The following is a 19,187-nucleotide window of genomic DNA, read 5'->3' as shown; positions in this document are numbered from 1 at the left end:
TAAATATGAACAGCATTTAAAAATTTTGATTTAGAGTCATACCTATCTATAAGGTAGATAAGGTAACTTGCATCATAATGTCTTCCTTGTAAGCAATGCAGAGCGACGACCCATGCTATATTTCTGTTAGTGTTCTGTGTTCCTGGACTGCCTACATGTGCAGTACAGGTATGATATCCGCTATCCGGAAACCCGTTATCCGGAAAGCTCCGAATTAGAGGAAGGCCATCTCCAATTTAATCAAATACTGTATTTCAAAATTTTGAAATTGATTATCTTTTTCTTTGTAGTAATAAAACAGTACCTTGTACTGGATCCAAACTAAGATATAATTAATCTTAAATGTAGGCAAAACAATCCCATTTCAGATAACAGGTCCCTTACCTGTATAGTCATACATGTATAGTAGAAATTTAAGATTTCACTGTACTGCACATCCGCAAGGGACTAATGGGACCTGGCAGAACTAAACACTGGCTCAGTGCAAATTAAGGTTAGTGATTGTAATCTCTGGGATGTGCCTAAATGTAAATTAAATTACATATACAGTATACATATATATATATATATATATATATATATATATATATATATATATATATATATATATATAGCACTAGAACGCACAACCACGAGTGTAATAGGAAACCTGGGTGCCAGTCTAAAATATACAAATATAGTAGTCCAGATGACAGCAGGAATTGTATCAAAGACAAAAGTTATTGCTGACGAAAATTCTATAAACATAGGTCTAATAAAGATCTAATAAACCTGCAATTTTCTTCAGCAAAAACTTTTGTCTTTGATACAATTCCTTGGAGTGCTGTCATCTGGACTACTATATATATATATATATATATATATATATATATAAGGATCGTTCGATCGAACTATTTGCGGTAAATCCCTCGACTTCGATATTCGAAGTCGAAGGATTTACATTCGGTAGTCGAACATCGAGGGTTAATTAACCCTCGATATTCGACCCTATGTAAATCTGCCCCGGGAGCTTCCGGTGCGAGCAGCCATGTCCGGACGCACAGTAAAAATGTGCCACAAATTGCTCGTCATGCTCATGCGTGTGACCTCACATGCGTGACACAACATAGCTGCTTGCACCGGGAGCTCCCTCATGCGTAGCACTGGCGGGGGGCATTTTTTAAAAAAAAACAAACTTCTGTTATCCCAAATCGGAATGTGGGCTCTATTAGCCCGCACCTTTGGTCAGGGATAACATTTTTACCCAACAGGTTCCCTTTAAAAGACTTAATCTTTTTTGTGTTACTCTTCCTTTAAAGGGGGGTAGTTCTCTTTCAACAGACCAGTGAGAAAGCATAGAAGGTGCTGTCAAACATGTAGTCTTGGCTAGGCACAAGCTGCCTTCTGCTGTATTGTTCTCTGCATTGTTGTGCATGACAAAAAAAAAGACCCCTCCATACCAAACAAATTAGCTGACCTAATCAAACCACATATGTGATACATTAAGAAACTGAAAGCCTAGGGAAGGTTGATGGTACTAAATGAATATTTACTTTACTAGACTGAGATGGTACAAAGAAGAGACAATAACAACAATCGGGCAGTGAAAAGATGGTTAAGCACAAATTAAGAGGTACATTGCAAATTGTCAAACAATACATAAACACATTTGTGGGGATAAAATAACCTACCTTATATAGGAAAAAAAAAAATCACATGGTATTAAATGGGGCCTCACAATGGTATATAGTGGGGATGATGATGCTGGTGACTTATATGAGAAATGTAGTTGAGGATAGTTATTTCTAAAGGGGTTGTTCACCTTTGAGTTAACTTTTAGTAAGATATAGAGAGTGATATTCTGAGACAATTTGCAACTGGTTTTCATTTTTTTATTATTTGTGGTTTTTGGGTTATTTAGCTTTTTATTCAGCAGCTCTCCAGTTTGCTGTTTCAGCCATCTGGTTTCTATGGTCAAAATTACCCTAGCAACCATGCATTGATTTTAATAAGAGACTGGAATATAAATAAGAGAAAGTAATAAAAAGTAGTACAGGTATGGGATCTGTTATCTGGAAATCCGTTATCCAGAAACCTCTGAATTACGGAGAGGCCGTCTCCCATAGACCCATGTTATCCAAATAATTCAAATTTTTATCAATGATTTCCTTTTTCTCTGTAATAATAAAACAGTAACTTGTATTTGATCCAAAGATATAATTAATCCTTATTGATAGCAAAACCAGCTTTTTAGATTTAATGTTTGTATAATTTTCTAGTAGACTTAAGGTATGAAGATCCAAATTATGGAAAGACCCATTATCCGGAATGGCCCAGGTCCCAAGCATTCAGGATAACAGGTTCCATACCTGTAATAACAATAAATGTGTAGCTTTATAGAGCACTCGTTTTTAGACGGGGTCAGCGACCCCCATTTGAAAGCTGGTAAGAGTAAGAAGAAGAATATAAATAATTAAAAAAACTATAATAAATAAACAACGGAGACCAATTGAGAAGTTGCTTAGAACTGGCCATTCTATAACATAATAAAAGTTAACTTAAAGGTGAACCACCCCTTTAAACTTTACTAGTGATATGCGGGCCGGCCTGATACCCGTGGGTAGGACAGGTTTGGGCCGACCTCGCACCCCTCTTCGGGTGAAGACTTCCGACTTTATGCTCACCACGCCACTTTTGTGATGTCATTGACGGGGCAGGTTGTCGCGGGTCTGAAAAAAACGAACCCGGAAGTCGGATGCGCACAGGCGCGGGCTGAGGGAGGGTGGGTTTGGGTCGCTTTATGGGTCGGGAAAAACCTGACCTGCATATCACTAAACCTTACTACAACATCCCCATTTGTGCCCGCTTGCTTTTACAAACAGCTACTGAAAAAAGACTCCCCAAAGGGAAAGATCCCTACCATCGCACCTTCACCATTTATTTGAGAATTTACCCTTGATGTTGTTGAACCTCAGCTCCCAGCATGTTCAAACCCGTGCTAATATAAAATATGGGCAAAAGTATGTGAACATAATTTCTAATTAATGGAATTGGCTGTTTTTATTCATATGCACCATTGCTGAAACAGATGCCTCTACATTATAGAATGAGTTTCTTGACAATTCATAGTTACATGGGAAGTTAGGTTGAAAATAGACATGCCTTTCAAGTTCAACCTTTTAAGTCTATATATAACCTGCCTCTTAGTTGATCCAGAAGAAGGCAAGAACATTTGAAGCCTCTCCAATATGCTTCAGAGGGGGAATAAAATCCTTCCTGACTCCAAAATGGCAATGGGACTGGTCCCTGGATGAACTTGTACTATGAGCTATCTTCCATATCCCTGTATTCCCTCACTTGCTAAACACCATCCAACCCCTTCTTAAAGCTATCTAATTTATCAGCCTGTACCACTGATTCAGGGAGAGAATTCCTCATCTTCACAGCTCTCACTGTAACAAACTCCTTCCAAATATTTAGCTGGAACCTTCTTTTTCTATGTACGTGGCACAGTCTAGGGAGGGCCCTTCCATGTGTAGTACCATCATTTCCCCCATGCACAAAGTAAGGTCCATTGCAAAGTACTTGACTGCTCAGAGACCTGACCTCAACCCATGTGAACACCTTTGGGATGAATTCAAAAACAAATGTGTGTTCTACCAAATCTACAACATCAGTGCTCATCCTCACACATGCATAGAAGCTAATCCCAATGATGATGTTGAAACATTTAGTGAAAAGCCTTCAGAGAAGAGTAGAAGGTAAATGTTTTATCAGGACCAAATTCATGTAATTATCCATGATTTTGGAATGATATATTGGGGAGGCATACTTTTGCCCATATAGTGTATTTGAGTATGCTATGAATTATGGTCTACCAACATCTGAGTGGAACAACTCTGCTATGGAAGGTGTTTATGCCCTTTATATCTAACATACCGAATCACAGTCACTTTACAGGTTCCAATAATCAAGAGACCTTTATGAAAATGGTCTTAGTGATTGATATTTATTAGATTCCTAGATTAGATAATATCATTTTCCACTGGAAAAGATGAGAAGAGTTTTTTAATATGATAAATTACCAGGGAAATAAGGTGGTGTCAGGTCCAAGATGATTTGCAAGATGGGCTGTAGGAAAGCTATTATGGAATGTAATGATGCAGATGACTAGGATGAAAGGGACATATATTTTCTCCAAGGAGAGATTGTTCCATTTACCCTCGGGTCTATGGCCAAAAAGCAAGAAAGAAAAATCCACGAGACATGAGAAAGCAGAGGTTTGGTTACATACCTCAGTGGCGACCCCTTGGGAGTTGCAATGCCATATCCCTTGGAGTCCAAGTTACCTCCCACCTTCATGGTATCGCAGGGTTTTCGTTGTTCAATGTACTCATTCATGGTGGACTCTAAAAGGTAAGCATATTTGCCCTTTGACTTTCTCACTCGATTCATCCCTTCCTCGGTTGTTTTTACGAAAACGGAGGGTTCTGCGGAACGCATGTAAGTCCACATCTTTTCAAACACAGCAATTTTTGATCTCTGGAAAGACAAGGTTGAAGTAAGTTAGGTTGAAAAAAGAGACACGTCCATCAAGTTCAACCTAACTGCCAGTTGATCCAGAGGTAAAAAAAACTATTTGAAGCCTCTCCAATTTGCCTTAGAGGGGAAAAATTCCTTCCTGACTCCAAAATGGCAATGGGACTAGTCCCTGGATCAACTTATACTATGAGCTATCTTCCATAAGCCTGTATTCCCTCACTTGCTAAAAAGCCATCCAACCCCACATTAATTGCATCTGACAACACCTTTAAGAGTTCAATACAGCTTGGCTGGCTTTTATCATCTTCAACACAGGATATAGGACAGCGTATAGCAGTGCCGCTTTAACACCCACCTTGGTGTTTACAGAAACACAATATTTACAGCTCTTACAGCCTTGGATGTCTCTCCAACACTTCAGTCTCACACACACAGTGTCGGACTGGCCCACCGGTATACCGGGAAAACTCCCGGTGGGCCCAGGTGTCAGTGGGCTTCTTGCTTCTAATCATTTGGCCAATTTCATGGTCATTATCAATTTCTAGAGAACAAAGAAGCTAAATAGATGGATTAATAGATTATAGTATGTAAAGAAAAGAGACTAGGAGAATAGAGGTTGAGTGAGGAGAGGATGAATAATAGTATTGAGAGTGGGCCCCTGGTCTAAGGTTTTTGGGTGGGCCCCTGGTGTCCCAGTCTGATACTGTGTGGGGGCCCCTGAGGTAGCAGTCCCAGTGGCCCTGGACCCCCAGTCCGACACTGCACACACACCTTCTTCCAGCACATGGAGGTGTCCATGGGCCATTCACCCTCCTCCAGCACAAGGAGGTCTATAGGTGGGGTGCTCTGAGGTGTAGTCGCACACCTCTTGTTTTATCTGCAGCTCACTTGCAGCCTAATCAAACAGCTACCTCTAGCTGGGCAGCTGAAAACACTCAATGGAGCATAAAATGGAAGGCCCACCCTGCTCTCCTCCATTCACTCCAGGGATCCATTTATTCAGCTTTTCCTGAGCCAGTCCACAAATACTGTCACAAAGCTGTAAAGTAACGATGAACAGGCACAAATTCAGATGCCCATTGACTTTAATGCGTCGCGTCAAAATTGTCGCACATCAAAATAATTTTGACGCCCATTGACTTCAATGCATTTCACAAATTTTCCGCCGGTTTCGTAAATTTTTCATCAAATTCAGGAATTTTTCGGCAGATTCGCCCATCATTACTGCAAAGCTATACATATTTCCCTAGAGATTATTGTTTACCAGTTCAACACTGGAGAAATACCCACACAATCACTATCTTTTCCAACACAATATATCTGTATCACAAGGTATAAACTCTAGAAACTCTTGTTTTACCTTAAAAAACTCTTTAGTAGATCCAGAATCAAGGGTCCCATAGGTTATTTCAGTTTGCTTGGCCAAGTCGTCCGCACTCTCTATAGGTGAGACCATCCTTTCAACTGTCAAGAAGGCTGCTAGGTTTGCCGTGTAAGATGAAATAATGATCAAAGTGAAGAACCACCAGACACCCCCAACAATTCGTCCTGAGAGAGACCTAAAACAATAGGACACATGAATGATGTTTTAGATTTTGAATGCATACACAGTTTATATGGTGAAGATAAGTGGCTAACACATGCTAAAGGTTTTTGCCATGGCTTTACTACCCCTTTTATGGCAATTAGTGGGATGAGTTAATGGACAAACTTAATACACTTCGTCATTACCTATTTTGTATACTTTAAAGGGATAGTCAGACGGTCCCTAACTGCGCTGCAGGGAAACAATCATACTTATGAACAGCAGAGGGAGCTCCCACCTTACTTCCCAGCCATGCAGAACTCAAGCAGCTTTGTTTGTTTCCCTATACAGCAGTCAGCGAAGGTGTACATGTTTGTATTGGATTTTATTTTTGCCTTTAAATCCCCTTAACTGTTTCCAACTCCAGCTGCAGGGACAAAGATCATGGAGCCAGATTTAAACAGATAAACTGGGATTCTATTTGGAGGATTATTTTGCTGCAGCCACTGGTTCTGTAGAGTTGGAGAAAGTTTGTATTAAACAATACAAAAACTATAAAATCCACATTAGATTACATGACAATACAGGACCCAGTGCAGTCTGTATATTCTGATTATTAATCAGTCTTGCTGTATTGGCTTCTGGCAGATATTATTTGACTTGTGCTGTTTTTGATAATTTATGACGATCCCTAAGCAGCCCAAACCACACTGAGCATGTGCACAGTCTTGGTCTTGCGAAGATGTATAACAAAGTTACAAGATGGTGACAGCCTGTGGCCAACTTTAAAAGCATAAATTATTTGTTTGATTAGGCTTGTGGTCCAGTAAGTTCATGTTTATACAGTATTTAGTATACAAAATACAGCATTTCTAGCCTTATTCTATTTTACATTACTATTATCCAGAATGCTTCGAATTACAGGAAAGGCAGTCTCTCATAGGCTCCATTTTATCCAAATAATCCACATTGTTAAAAATAATTTAGCGTTTTCTCTGTAATAATAAAACAGTAATAAAAGCAAAAAATTGTTTGTGTGCTCCCCTGCGTTGTAGTGAAGGGCGAATTTGCGTTGAATTTGCGAAATGGCGCCGGTGTCTCGTTTTTGACGCCAGCTTCCATTTATTGGAGGCCGGTGTCCGCTTTTTGGGATGCCGGCGCACATTCGCCTGCAAAAATGCCCTGGCGTCCAAAAACAGACACAGGCGTCCAATTTTTTTGTCATGGGCAAATTTTCGTGGCCGTTTTGCAAATTTATGCGCTGGCGGCGAATTGCACAAATTTGCCGCAAATTCGTGCCTGGCGAATACATTCACCCATCACTACTGCGTTGTTCAGTAGACGCACTGAATTATTGTCAATGGGGCTGTACTCACACAGACACATGTAAGCGCCAAATGATGGTTGGGACGCAGCATGTTGCATTTTAATAATGATGGTTGGGACGCAGCATGTTGCATTTTACCTGCATTCAGTGCATACATGCGTCTGTGTGAGTACAGCTCCATTGACAGTAATTCAGTGCGCCTACTCCTGCACTCCCCTGCGACTGAACGGAAAAAAAGCGCAACGCAGGGGAGCGCACGAACAAATGCCCGTGTGTAAGAGCCCTAACACCCCTGAATTTAAGAATCCAGCACAGTTTTAAGATTTCCCTGCAAATATTCATTTCAAAATCAAATTTTTTCGAAGGGGATTCAATTTTAAGGTGGGAACAAGGGTATTATACTCGCGGATGCATTTAATATATACACAAAACCCTATGCAAAAGCCAGAGCTTACATATTTAACTATTTTTAATCTATCTCAATTTTCGCACCAAATCTCTCATCAGGAGTTGACCTTTAAAAACATATAAAATCAAGCAGTTCCCTTGGTGTCTCCCGATCATTCTCTTCTCAGCTGCCCGAGATTTAATTAACACTTTGCTCCCTGGTACATGAAAAAAGGCATAGTGCCATGGCTTATCCTGCATGCGGATACATTGCAGGTGGGTGGGGAAGCATTCGGTGGAGCTGCGCATGCTGAGCTTAGCCTTTGTCCTCACTGTGATCTTGAAAACCAGTACATAGGGTTTGTCGCCACTCAAAAAAATAGTTCCTTTTAAATAAAAACCCAACAGAAAAGTGAAAGAATAGTACAGAGAGCAGCTCAATATCTCCAGCAGAGTATCGATTCAATATGGAGAAGTCTGTGGAAGTCTGTGTGCATTTGTCCAGAGCATTCACACCAACATTATTAGCGGCCTCAGTGGGAGCTCAAAGCGAACGAACTCAAGCTCAAGCTCCGCCAACATCTTGCTAACAATAAAAATGAGTTATTGCTTGCGCTAATGCTTCGGAATAGTGTTCTCTGATGAGGTTGTTGCTTGCTGAAGTATTTATTTTAGCAGCAGTATATAAAATGCAATTACTTCAGGCACTTAGCGCAGCTTCTCTCCTTTATTTCCAGACCTGCAATGGCCAAGATTTATCAAAGACAGAATATTTATTGATGGCCACGGCAAGCTGCCAAAAAACATATTATAGGGTTGTCACTGTGTCATACCTCTTTGTGGTATTAAAGGAGTGATTCACTTTTAAGTTTAAAATTAAGTTTAATTTTAATTTTTTATAGTTTTTTAAGAAAACTGAAAGCTTTTTCCAGCTTTGAAATTGAGGTCACTGATCCCATCTAAACAACAAATGCTTTGTATGGATACAACTTTATTGTTTTTGTTGCTTTTTTTAAGCTCATCTTTCTGTTCGAGCCTCTCCTATTCCTATTTCAGTCTCTTATTCAAATCAGTGCATGGTTGCTAGGGTCATTTAGACCCTAGCAACCAGATGGCTGAAATGTCAAACTGGAGAGCTGCTGAATGAAATGCAAAATAACTCAAAAACCACAAATAATAAAAAAATGTAAGCCAATTGCAAATTCTCAGAATATCACTCTCAACAGCATACTAAAACTTAACCCCTTTAACAAGCAGAGATGTTGAACATGAACCCTTTGTCTTTTTTCCTATACAATTAAATACCTAAGAAGCCCAAGGGTATTCAGATATATCTCTTACATGAAGCAATATTTATCAGTTGCTACCTTAACTGAACCTGCCTTCATTTTGGATCCACAGGTCACTCCAGTTTACACTCTTAGGGGGTTATTTATCAAAGTCCAAATTTATCTCAATATTTTCTGCTACAAATTCCGATCAAATCCGCTCAGGTTTTTTTTACGCTTATTTATTATTACATATTTGCTTTGCGGGAATGAAAAATTGATTCTCACTATTTTTCCAAAAATTTTATCTGATTGTCACGTTTTTTCCTGATTTTTCACCCAAAAATTCAGATTTTTGCCCGAAAACTTTGGGGTACAAAACCCAGCACACATCAAAAAATCATTGGGACTTTTCCTATTGACTTATATGCAACCTCGACAGGTCTGAGATCCCAGATTTTCTGATTCTGACTTTTCCATCCTCGGGGTTTAATAAATTCTGAAAAATTAGTGATTTTTTAAGGGAGTTATTTAATAAACTCCAAATGCAAAAATCATGAAAAATTTGTGATTTTTTTTAACAATATTGAACTTTTAAAAAATCACGGAATTTATTAAACCAATTTGAAAACTGTAAAAAGCTTTCAATTTGTTTTAAAAAAAAAAAAAAACTATAAAAAATAAATAATAAAGACCAAGTGAAAAGTTGCTTTCAATTGGCCATTCTATAACATACTCAAATTAATTTAAAGGTGAATCACCCCTTTAATACCACAAAGAGGTACCACACAGTGACAGAAAATATTGAGATCAATTCGGACTTTGATAAATAACCCCCTAAAAGTGAGATTTTATTAAAGAAAAAAAAAAATCACCAATTTTTCGTGATTTTTGCATTCGGAGTAAATAACCCCCCTAATATTTATGTGCTATGATTAAGGGGTGTTCCCGAATGCGTTAGGTGTCGATTCCACGGCAGCCTGTGCTTTTTAATGGATTAATAAACAGTAGTTTTTATTTCACTACATGAGGAAGTGTTTCCTACGTTTTTCTACTTTTTGTTCTATAAGATTCTTCCTCCCAAACCCTTATACACATACAAATATATATGGCACCAAGGTCATCACTATATATGTGACTAGTGGCATAGATATAGTTCAACAAGCAAGACAGTTAAACAGGCCTGTTATTACAATCTTTTGCCTTGAGATTGATTATCCCAGTAGCATCCTGTGCTATTGACATCAAAATCAGGAAATCCTGACCCGGACATCACTACAGCACATCAGAGCTTTTTTCCCCTAAACAATACAATTTACAAACCAAGGACATTACAATGTAGCAGTAGCCAAATCCGGAAGACAACAAAAAGTTTCATTTGCAACAATTTATTATGTGAAAAAAATAAATAAGCTTTGTATAACCTTGTTCTCAAGTAAGATGCATGCTGGGTAATGTCGTTTTTGTTTAACAATTTGCCAAGTTTAATGTAAGACTACAATACCCAGCATGCAATGAGACTGACTTGTGTAAAAGTCGGGAATTACCAGCTTTTGGGCTCTGTACCCCAGTCTCCCGTCAATCTTAAGCATTCTCACATTTTCCAGTGACTTTCCTCAATTTCAGGTAATCTGCCGGCCACCAATATGTCTAGAGGTTGACCAGTTTTACCAATATTTATTGAAACTGTATATGTATTTGTCCTTATGGGGCTCCTATACCTCCTGGGCCCCTATCAGTAGTTATGCTCCTGATGATGGGCAAATCTGTCCCATTTTGCTTAATGGAAAAATTAGCGAAACAAGTGAAAATATACATATTGTGCTATTTTTGGCCTACTTTTGAAGTGCCTCTTGGCAAGTTTTGGGCTGGTTTTGTAGCTGGCTGGCTGGTTTCGAAAATTAGACCTGGCAACTAGTTTTTCTCGACCCGCACCCGACCCTAACCCGCACACTCCCTACCCGCATCTGACAAAAGTGACGTCACAAAAGGGGCAGGGCAGGCGGAAGTCTATAAATTCCGGCGCCGGAAGCCGGCAGTACTAGGTCGCGGGCGGGGAGAGCAGGAGAAGAGCTCGATCCGCGCATTTTGTCCAGGGGTGCGCCCGAACCCGCCCAACCCGCGAGAAAGGTGCTGCAAGATATCAGAGAGAACTGTGTGTGTAAACTCAGTAGGGAACCCCCCAGTGGCATAAAAGCATGCTCTATTTAGGGTGTGAAAGGAAAGAAGGTCCTAGTCACAGTGCCGGGCCACGCTGGGCAGGCGCCCTTGGCAGGCCCGGCAGTTGGAACAATGTTTAAATAAAATCCCTACCTTGCTGAGTAATAAATTGGTAAAGGAGACCATAACAGTGCCATAACTCACCAATAAGTGTGTGACCTATATGGCAGATTGTTTTTCATTTCATCTCCTCAAATAACCAAGCTTTCCCCTTAAGGGCAGAGACACACGCTCAGATTTAGGGAGATTTAGTCGCCTGGCAATAAATTGCCTCTTTTTTCGGGGTGACTAATTTCTCCGAACTGCCTCCCGCCGGCTATAATCTAAATCACCGGCGGGATGGCACTCAGAGCGATTCGTTTGCCAAAGTCACCCGAAGTTTACTCGTGAGGCAACTTTGGGCGGCTTCGGAAAATGAAGCGCACCGATTGCAATCCCGCCGGCAATTTACATTCTAGCTTGCGGAAGGCAGTTCGGGGAGATTAGTCGCCCCGAAGAAAAGGAGATTTGTTGCTGGGCGACTAATCTCCCCAAATCTGAGCGTCTGTCTCTGCCCTTACTCAGGTAAGGAGGGACTTGCTATCAATGGTGCAGCAGGTGAACATATTGAAATATTAATTGATATTAAATAAATATCCTGAATAAGCCACAGCATGGTCAACAAAATCAGCAGACAAGTCACGGTCAGAAAGAGCAAAATTCAATCTAAACAAACAAACAAGAGATGTCAAGCCTGGAACAATGATTCAGTCAGAGATTACTCAAGCATTCTAGACACGGACAGAGGGAGGGTATAGTTTGCTTGACTCATTCTATGAAAGAAATGGCACCAAACAGTAATTTGTCCTTTTTTAAATATGGCAGCCTACAGGAAAGGTATATTATGCAATAAAGCTAATAAAAGAGATAAACATAATTAAGTATAATACAGTAAGGCTGAAAACATAAATATGACCATGATATTTGACAGTTCCAAAATAATAAGTTAAAGTACAGGTAGGGGATCCATTATCGGGAAACCTGTTAAACAGAAAGTTCAAGATAAAGGAAAGGCCATCTCTGTTTAGTCATAGACTCCATGTTAAATAATTTAGATTATTAAAAATGTAATTTTATTTATTGATTTATTTTTATCTGTACAGGTATGGGACCTGTTATCCAGAATGATCGGGACCTGAGGTTTTCCAGATAATGGATCTTTTCGTAATTTGGGTCTTCATGCCTTAAATCCACTAGAAATTTATTTAAACATTAAATAAACCCAATAGGCTGGTTTTGCTTCCAATAAGGATTAATTATATATTAGATGGGATCAAGTACAAACTACTGTTTTATTATTACAGAGAAAAAGGAAATTTTTAAAAATTTGGATTATTTGGATAAAATGGAGTCTATGGGAGACAGCCATTCCGTAATTAGGAGCTTTCTTGATATCGGGTTTCCGGATAAGGGATCCTATACCTGTACTGATAAAACATTTCCATTTTATGTATCCAAACTAAGATATAATTACGGAAAGATCTGTTATCTGGAAAACCACAGGTCATGAGCATACTGGATAACATGCCCCATACCTGTAATAGATATTGACCACCCTAGGTGGCCATCCCCCAAAATATTGGAACACAAGTAAAATTTTTTGTTTTTTAATTTTGCCAAAAATATGGGCACACCTGCCTGTCCAACATTTAATTGCAAAAACAAGGATGTTAATAGGAAGTTGATCCTTCCTTCCTTCCACCCTCATATCTCTGTATAACCATACTGTAACTTACTTTCTACATTATTGTGCTAAAATAAGGAAAGGGCTTTCCCCGAACTGATGTCACAAAATAGACAATTGTTAAGAATATCATTGTATGATGCTGTGGCACCTGTTATAGATGTGCCTTTAACTGCCAATGCCAATAAATAGGAGGGGTATCCACATACTGGTTAGATTATTAAAAATAAAAAGACATGGATGAGCACTCGCTTAACACCACAATATGCCTGGGAGCAGGTAATATATGTGAAAAGAATAAAACACGTACCGCACTAAACAGGCTAAGTTATTGGTTTTTAAAAGCAAAATATAAAGAAATAAAAACATTCTATTTTGCAGTTTCCAGTTTAATTAACGGAGCCTGCTGGGTGCTGAGTTCTTTGTTTCTATGAATTATTTTAAGGTACAGGTATGGGATCCATTATCCGGAAACCTGTTATCTAGAAAGCTCATTATGGAAAGGCTGTCTCCCCATAGACTATTTTATCAAAATAATCCACATTTTTAAAAATTATTTCCTTTTTTTCTGTAATAATAAAACAGCAGCTTGTACTTGATCCCAACTAAGATATAATTAAGCCTTATTGGAGGCAAAAACAGCCTATTGGGTTTATTTAATGTTTACATGATTTTCTAGAGGACTTAAGATATGAAGATCCAAAGATCCATTATCCGGAAAAACCCAGGTCCCAAGCATTCATGATAACAGATTCCATACCTGTATTTAGTTTGGGTTTTTAAAACAGAGGGAATAGTACTGCCTAAATGAGGATAGAATATAACCAAAACCCAAACTTACCTTGGGGATATATCACATCCTTGCTGCATAAATGCTCCTAAAGAGAACCACAGGCTATTAAATATGCCAAATTCATTAGTCTGATCATTTGTCGGCTGCTCTTTTCCTTCTTCAAACTCCTCATTGTGCCACTCATATGGGCTGAATCGACTCACAAGGAAGAGAACCACGCTGACTCCAATGTATGCAAAGACTATACACATCCAGATTTCATAAGCCAGTGGATCCAGGAAGGAAAAAACTCCAGGCTTGGATTTCTGAGGCTTCTTGATCATGATTGAAATTCCCAGGCTCATGAATGGTTTGGAAAAGTCAATAACCTCTTCACGGACTAGTGTTATTGTCAAGGGAGCAACAGCCAAATCGGCTCTCTGGTGGCATTAAAGCAGATGATTAATATGTTGTCACAGATTGGGGTCATACAAGAAACGAGATACTGTATAACAGCAGGTTTAAAGCCTTATATACATAAGATAGGTTGCTTGCAATGGCAATAAAAGAAATTAAAGGAATCTGAGGAGTTATGCCCAAGGGAACACAGTAAAGAGAGGTAAAGGTGGAATTATGCGTAGTCTGGACCTGGGACATTTGTGTTAGGCCAGAGACACACGGTCAGATTCGGGGAGATTAATCGCCCAGTGACAAATCTCCTCTTCTTTGGGGCGACTAATCTCCCTGAACTGCCTTCCCCTGCCTTCCCGCTGGCTAGAATGTAAATCGCCGGTGGGATGGCACTCGGAGGCAACTTCGGGCGACTTCGGAAAATGAAGAGCCATCCCGCGGGCAATTTTCATTCTAGCCGGCGGGAAGGCAGGGGAAGGCAGTTCAGGGAGATTAGTCGCCCCGAATCTGACTGTGTGTCTCTGCCAAGTGAATTGGACCATGCATTTGAGTGCTGCAGTCCTTAAAATGTTTCTGTAATTATTTTTATTTCTAAATTACACTGTTTACACTGCAAAAAATTCACTCTACCATATAAAATTCCATTCCTAACCCAACAAGTATATTTTTTTGTTGTAATATTGGTGTGTAGGCGCCATCTCAGGTTACTTTGCCTGGTCATGTGCTTTCAGAAAGAGCCAGTGCTGCACTATGGAACTGCTTTCTGATAGGCTATTATTTCTCCTACTCAATGTAACTGAAGGAGTTGCAGTGGGACATGGAATTTTACTATTGAGTGCTGTTTTTATCAACCAGGGAGCTGCTATCTGGTTTTCTTCCCATTGTTCTGCTGATGGGCTGCTGGGGGGAAGGGAGTGAGGGGGGATGATAACACTCCAACCTGGAGTGCGGCAGTAAAGAATGACTAAAGTTTATCAGAGATAACGTTACATGACTGGAGGCACCTGGAAAACTGACAATAAGACCTGGTGCAAATGCTGTGATTTTTATTAAATTGTATTAAAATATTTGAACTAGTACAATCCTTTCTTTTTCAATTACTCAATTTAGAACAACGAGTCTCAAAGCATTTCATTAGTTCCCTTGAAGGCATCCCATTAGCTGGAAGCAGTTAAAAAAAATGTAGCCCCATGTCAGATTTCAAAAAAAAAAAAAAAAAATTAGCTCTTTTGAAAAATGGATTTCAGTAAAGAAGTGTGATGGAGCAGGCACTATTAACTAAAAAAAACATTTTTTCCCATGACAGTATCCCTTTAATCATAGGTTTATTTAGGCTCAAACCTGAACCCCAACAGATTTCACCAAGGTTGTGTCCCATTGAGTAAAGTAAGAATATGTGCAGAGTTGCAAGAGGCAGGAGAAAGGGAATGAGACGAGGACTGAAGGTGGCAATCAGAAAACTTCACATAGAAAAAGAAAATTGCCTAGACGGTTCTGTATAAACTCCAATTGGTTATGTAAACTCAATGAATAAATAAAGAACTGAGATTCATTTGCCTTAATGCTCTTCTTTTGGGAATTGATGTTTAAAAAGAATGAGCTTGAGGGGGATTTTTTTTTAACTGCTTCCAGCTAACGGGATGCCTTCAAGAGAACTAATGAAATGCTTGGAGACTCTTTGTTCCAAATTGAGTAAATTGAAAAAAAAAAAAAAATGATTATACTAATACAAATATTTGAATATGATTTAATAAAAAGCACAGGTCTAATTCCCAGTAGTAACCAATCAGCTGTTTGTTTGCAATGAGGTAAACAGTTAGTGCTGCCTGCTGATTGGATCCTAATGGTAGTAGAACAATAGGTAGGTGCTTTCCATTGTGCTGAATGTTGCTCTGGGAACTGTACCTTTATTTCTCTGGTGAAGGGGAAACATTACTGTAGAACGCTAAACAGATACAATGATACTGACATTAAAGTGACACTATTCAAGTTTTCCACTTGCACATTAATGGTGCTCGAAAACACAAAAAAAAAAAAATTGCCAGCGCTCAGTCTAACCCACGCTGTGATGTTGTCCAGCTGCTAGAAATACCCTTGTGCCAGCGCTTGGTCTAAACCACATTCTAGAGTTGACCAGCTGCTATAAATGATAAAAAGCCAATATTTGTACAGAAAAAGAAGAAAATTTGCCAGCGCATGGTTTGTTTTTAAAAATACTTATTAAAAATAATTAGGTGTTAGTACCACACTTTGGCCAAAATATGTAAGCTCGTGTGCCACGTCAAGACCCCTCAATATATGTTTGTCCTACACTATCTGCGAGCGTTCTAAGTTTGTTGTGCATTTAAAGTCAAGTCCCCCGGCAACCAGTGTGTCTGAGTAATAAGACCATGGTGAATGTTCCCTTAACTATAGTGAAATAAACAAGGAGCTTTTAAGCCCCTGACCATTAACAAACATCTACAGTATAAATAATTCCTTGTTTTAGAGGCTGGATGGCCGCCCCCCCGCTGCACTGCACATGCAAACACTTTGGGGCAGATGTATCAAGGGTCGAATATCGAGGGTTAATTAACCCTCGATATTCGACTGCCGAATTAAAATCCTTCAACTTCGAATATCGAAGTCGAAGGATTTTGCGCAATTCGTTCGATCGAACGATCAAATAAATAATCGTTTGATCGAATGATTAAATCCTTCGAATCGTACGATTCGAAGGATTTTAATCCATCAATCGAAGGATTATCCTTCTATCAGAAAATTGTTAGCAAGCCTGTAAAGAGACAGTACTTCGATTATCGAATGGTCGAATATTCAAACGATTTTTAGTTTGAATCGTTCGATTCGAAGTCGAAGGTCGTAGTTGAAGGTCGAAGTAGCCAATTCGATGGTCAAAGTAGTCAAAAAAAAATTTGAAAATCAATTTTTTCCCGCCATTTCCCTCTATTCCTTCACTCGAGCTTAGTGAATGGGCCCCTTTGTATTTGCCGCGACCTGCCCGATAAAGGTAGGTTGCCGCAGGGAGATTCTGTAGGGAGTGGATCTGGGCCGGCAGAGCCAACAAGAGCTGGGGTCCCACCGGGTTTGTTCCCTGTGCCCCGCCGGCCCAGTCCGACCCTGGCTATAGGCAATATTTGGCTACTGTTGGTACACGGAACACAGAACAAAATGCCATCGCTCGGTCTAACCCATTCTGTGGTGTTGACCAGCTGCTAGAAACACCCTTGTGCCAGCGCTCGGTCTTGTGGATTCTGGAGTTGACTAGCACCTGTTCAACTCCAGAATGTGGGTTAGATAATTATTTTTAAAGGCAAACCATGCTCTGGCAATCTTTCTTCTGGTTGAGTTGGATAGCCCGTTAGGATACTAGGAAATATCTCAGTGGGACCAGTCCCAGTGGGCCCTCTTTCATTTTTGACAGGTGGTGCAACCACTTTTCTATTTACTCTCTTAGCTTCGTCTGCACTATCCTTGGGGTGAGAGAAGTTGAGAATATTGAATTATATTTATTTTCATTATGAAGAAAAAGTATTTTCAATTGCCACGTGGGGCTGAAATCAGTCTACCACGGGCTGTAGCTTTCGGAAATGCACAAGATGATTTCGGCCCCATTGCGGGCGGTAGCCTCCCTCTTCTGTTTGCATCTGAAACCATTCTGTTGGAAGAAAAGCGAGACTTTTGTATTTTGCACTGAAATATGCACAGCGTGTTCACGTCGGAGCCGAAACAGTTGCTCTGGATGTGAATGAAGAAGGAGGCTACTGCCCGTGGTAGGGGCTGAAATCACCTTGGTTCAGGTAACTGCCCTCTACTTTGTGTATAGAGTAAGGGCTTCATGTAGTCAAGTTGCCTAAGGACTGGGCATAAGAAGCCCTTAGTTTTAGTAATTGAAGATGACTGCAATATATTTTGGCACATACTTTAAAAAAAAGGAATGCATAAATACAAATAAATGCATATTAGTAGTGTACTTGTCCTATTATTTGTATAATTAAACATAGGCAATACACACAACATTTGAAACATACCCCATACACCAGCTCTCCCACCATGCCATTCCAAGCCTTCATATCAGAGTCCCGCGCTCCATACTTTCCATCCTTCACAATTTCCAGCTTGTACTTGATGCCAACGTGCTTGGCGATCTCTGCAGCCAGCTCTACACAGTAGCCTTCAAATCGGTCATTGCCTTCTAGCTGATCAGCGTTCTTCTTCAGCATAACATAGGGAGCCTCCTAGATTAAAGAAAAGTGAGATGTCATTAAAGGAAGACCTGAGGTATGAAGATCCAAATTACACAAAGAATCCTAATCCGAAACACCCCAGGTCCCGAGCATTCTGAAAAACAGCGCCCTCACCTGTAGTATATTTAGCACAAGGAAACAAAATAAAGTAAACTTGGGTGACTAAGTTTAAGACAGTTTACTAAGTTTAATAAATGTGTTCCTCCAGTATTTGTAACTAATTACAATAAAATGACCATTGAATCAATGCAAGTACATCTCCACATTCTCCCTTAATCACGTCTCTTTTTGTGCAGAGAGCAATATCCACGAAATGTTTGTTTGGCCTTGTTCTTTTGCCTTCAGCAGAGATCTATCAAGCATTCTGATTTCATTACCACTTTGTCAGAGGCTATTAATCAAAGGGAGATGCTAGTGTAAATCAGAGATATCCATCTTTGTTGCTTTTTTTTCATTTGCTTTTTGGATATAGCAATCAATATTGGCCAAAGGATTTTACAAAACTGTCCAGCTCAGAGAGACCCCTTTATCTAAATAGTCTTCCAGATACCCTGATGTACTTAAAATGTCTCTCCTGTCACTTATTTTGCTTAGTTTGGTACTAGCAAAGACTTTTAATTGGGATTTTTACTGGGTAGCTTTTCTAGTTTCTGACAGGGCTATCTGGGTCTCATCATGGCTGCCACCTCAGAGCCCCCTTCCAAGTCGCTAACGTCTCCATTTGTCACGGGTCTCCATTTCCCCAGCCCCTGTACTGCATGTCTCTTACTTTCTCCTTGTGCCATCGGG

At 39.7% G+C, this 19,187-nt stretch overlaps 1 protein-coding gene across 5 annotated transcripts in view; it reads right to left on the bottom strand.

Moving 5' to 3' along the window:
- LOC108712610 (glutamate receptor 1) overlaps positions 1-19,187 on the bottom strand; it is a 145,884-nt gene that overhangs the window by 14,412 nt on the left and 112,285 nt on the right. For all 5 annotated transcript variants that reach the window (XR_005966548.1, XM_041588006.1, XM_041588005.1 and 2 more), the window contains exons 10-13: positions 18,183-18,389; positions 13,813-14,183; positions 5,882-6,080; positions 4,274-4,521 (exon numbers count right to left, since the gene is read on the bottom strand). Coding sequence is in view for 4 of the 5 variants with exons in the window: in XM_041588006.1 (XP_041443940.1) it covers positions 4,274-4,521; positions 5,882-6,080; positions 13,813-14,183; positions 18,183-18,389 (1,025 nt within the window). In the remaining variant the exon portion in view is untranslated. The remainder of the gene's footprint in view (positions 1-4,273; positions 4,522-5,881; positions 6,081-13,812; positions 14,184-18,182; positions 18,390-19,187) is intronic.

Source organism: Xenopus laevis, chromosome 3S, assembly GCF_017654675.1.
Source record: "Xenopus laevis strain J_2021 chromosome 3S, Xenopus_laevis_v10.1, whole genome shotgun sequence".
NCBI classification, from domain to species: domain Eukaryota; kingdom Metazoa; phylum Chordata; class Amphibia; order Anura; family Pipidae; genus Xenopus; species Xenopus laevis.
Note: the sequence above shows the minus strand (reverse complement) of the source record. Positions and strands in the feature narration are given on the sequence as shown.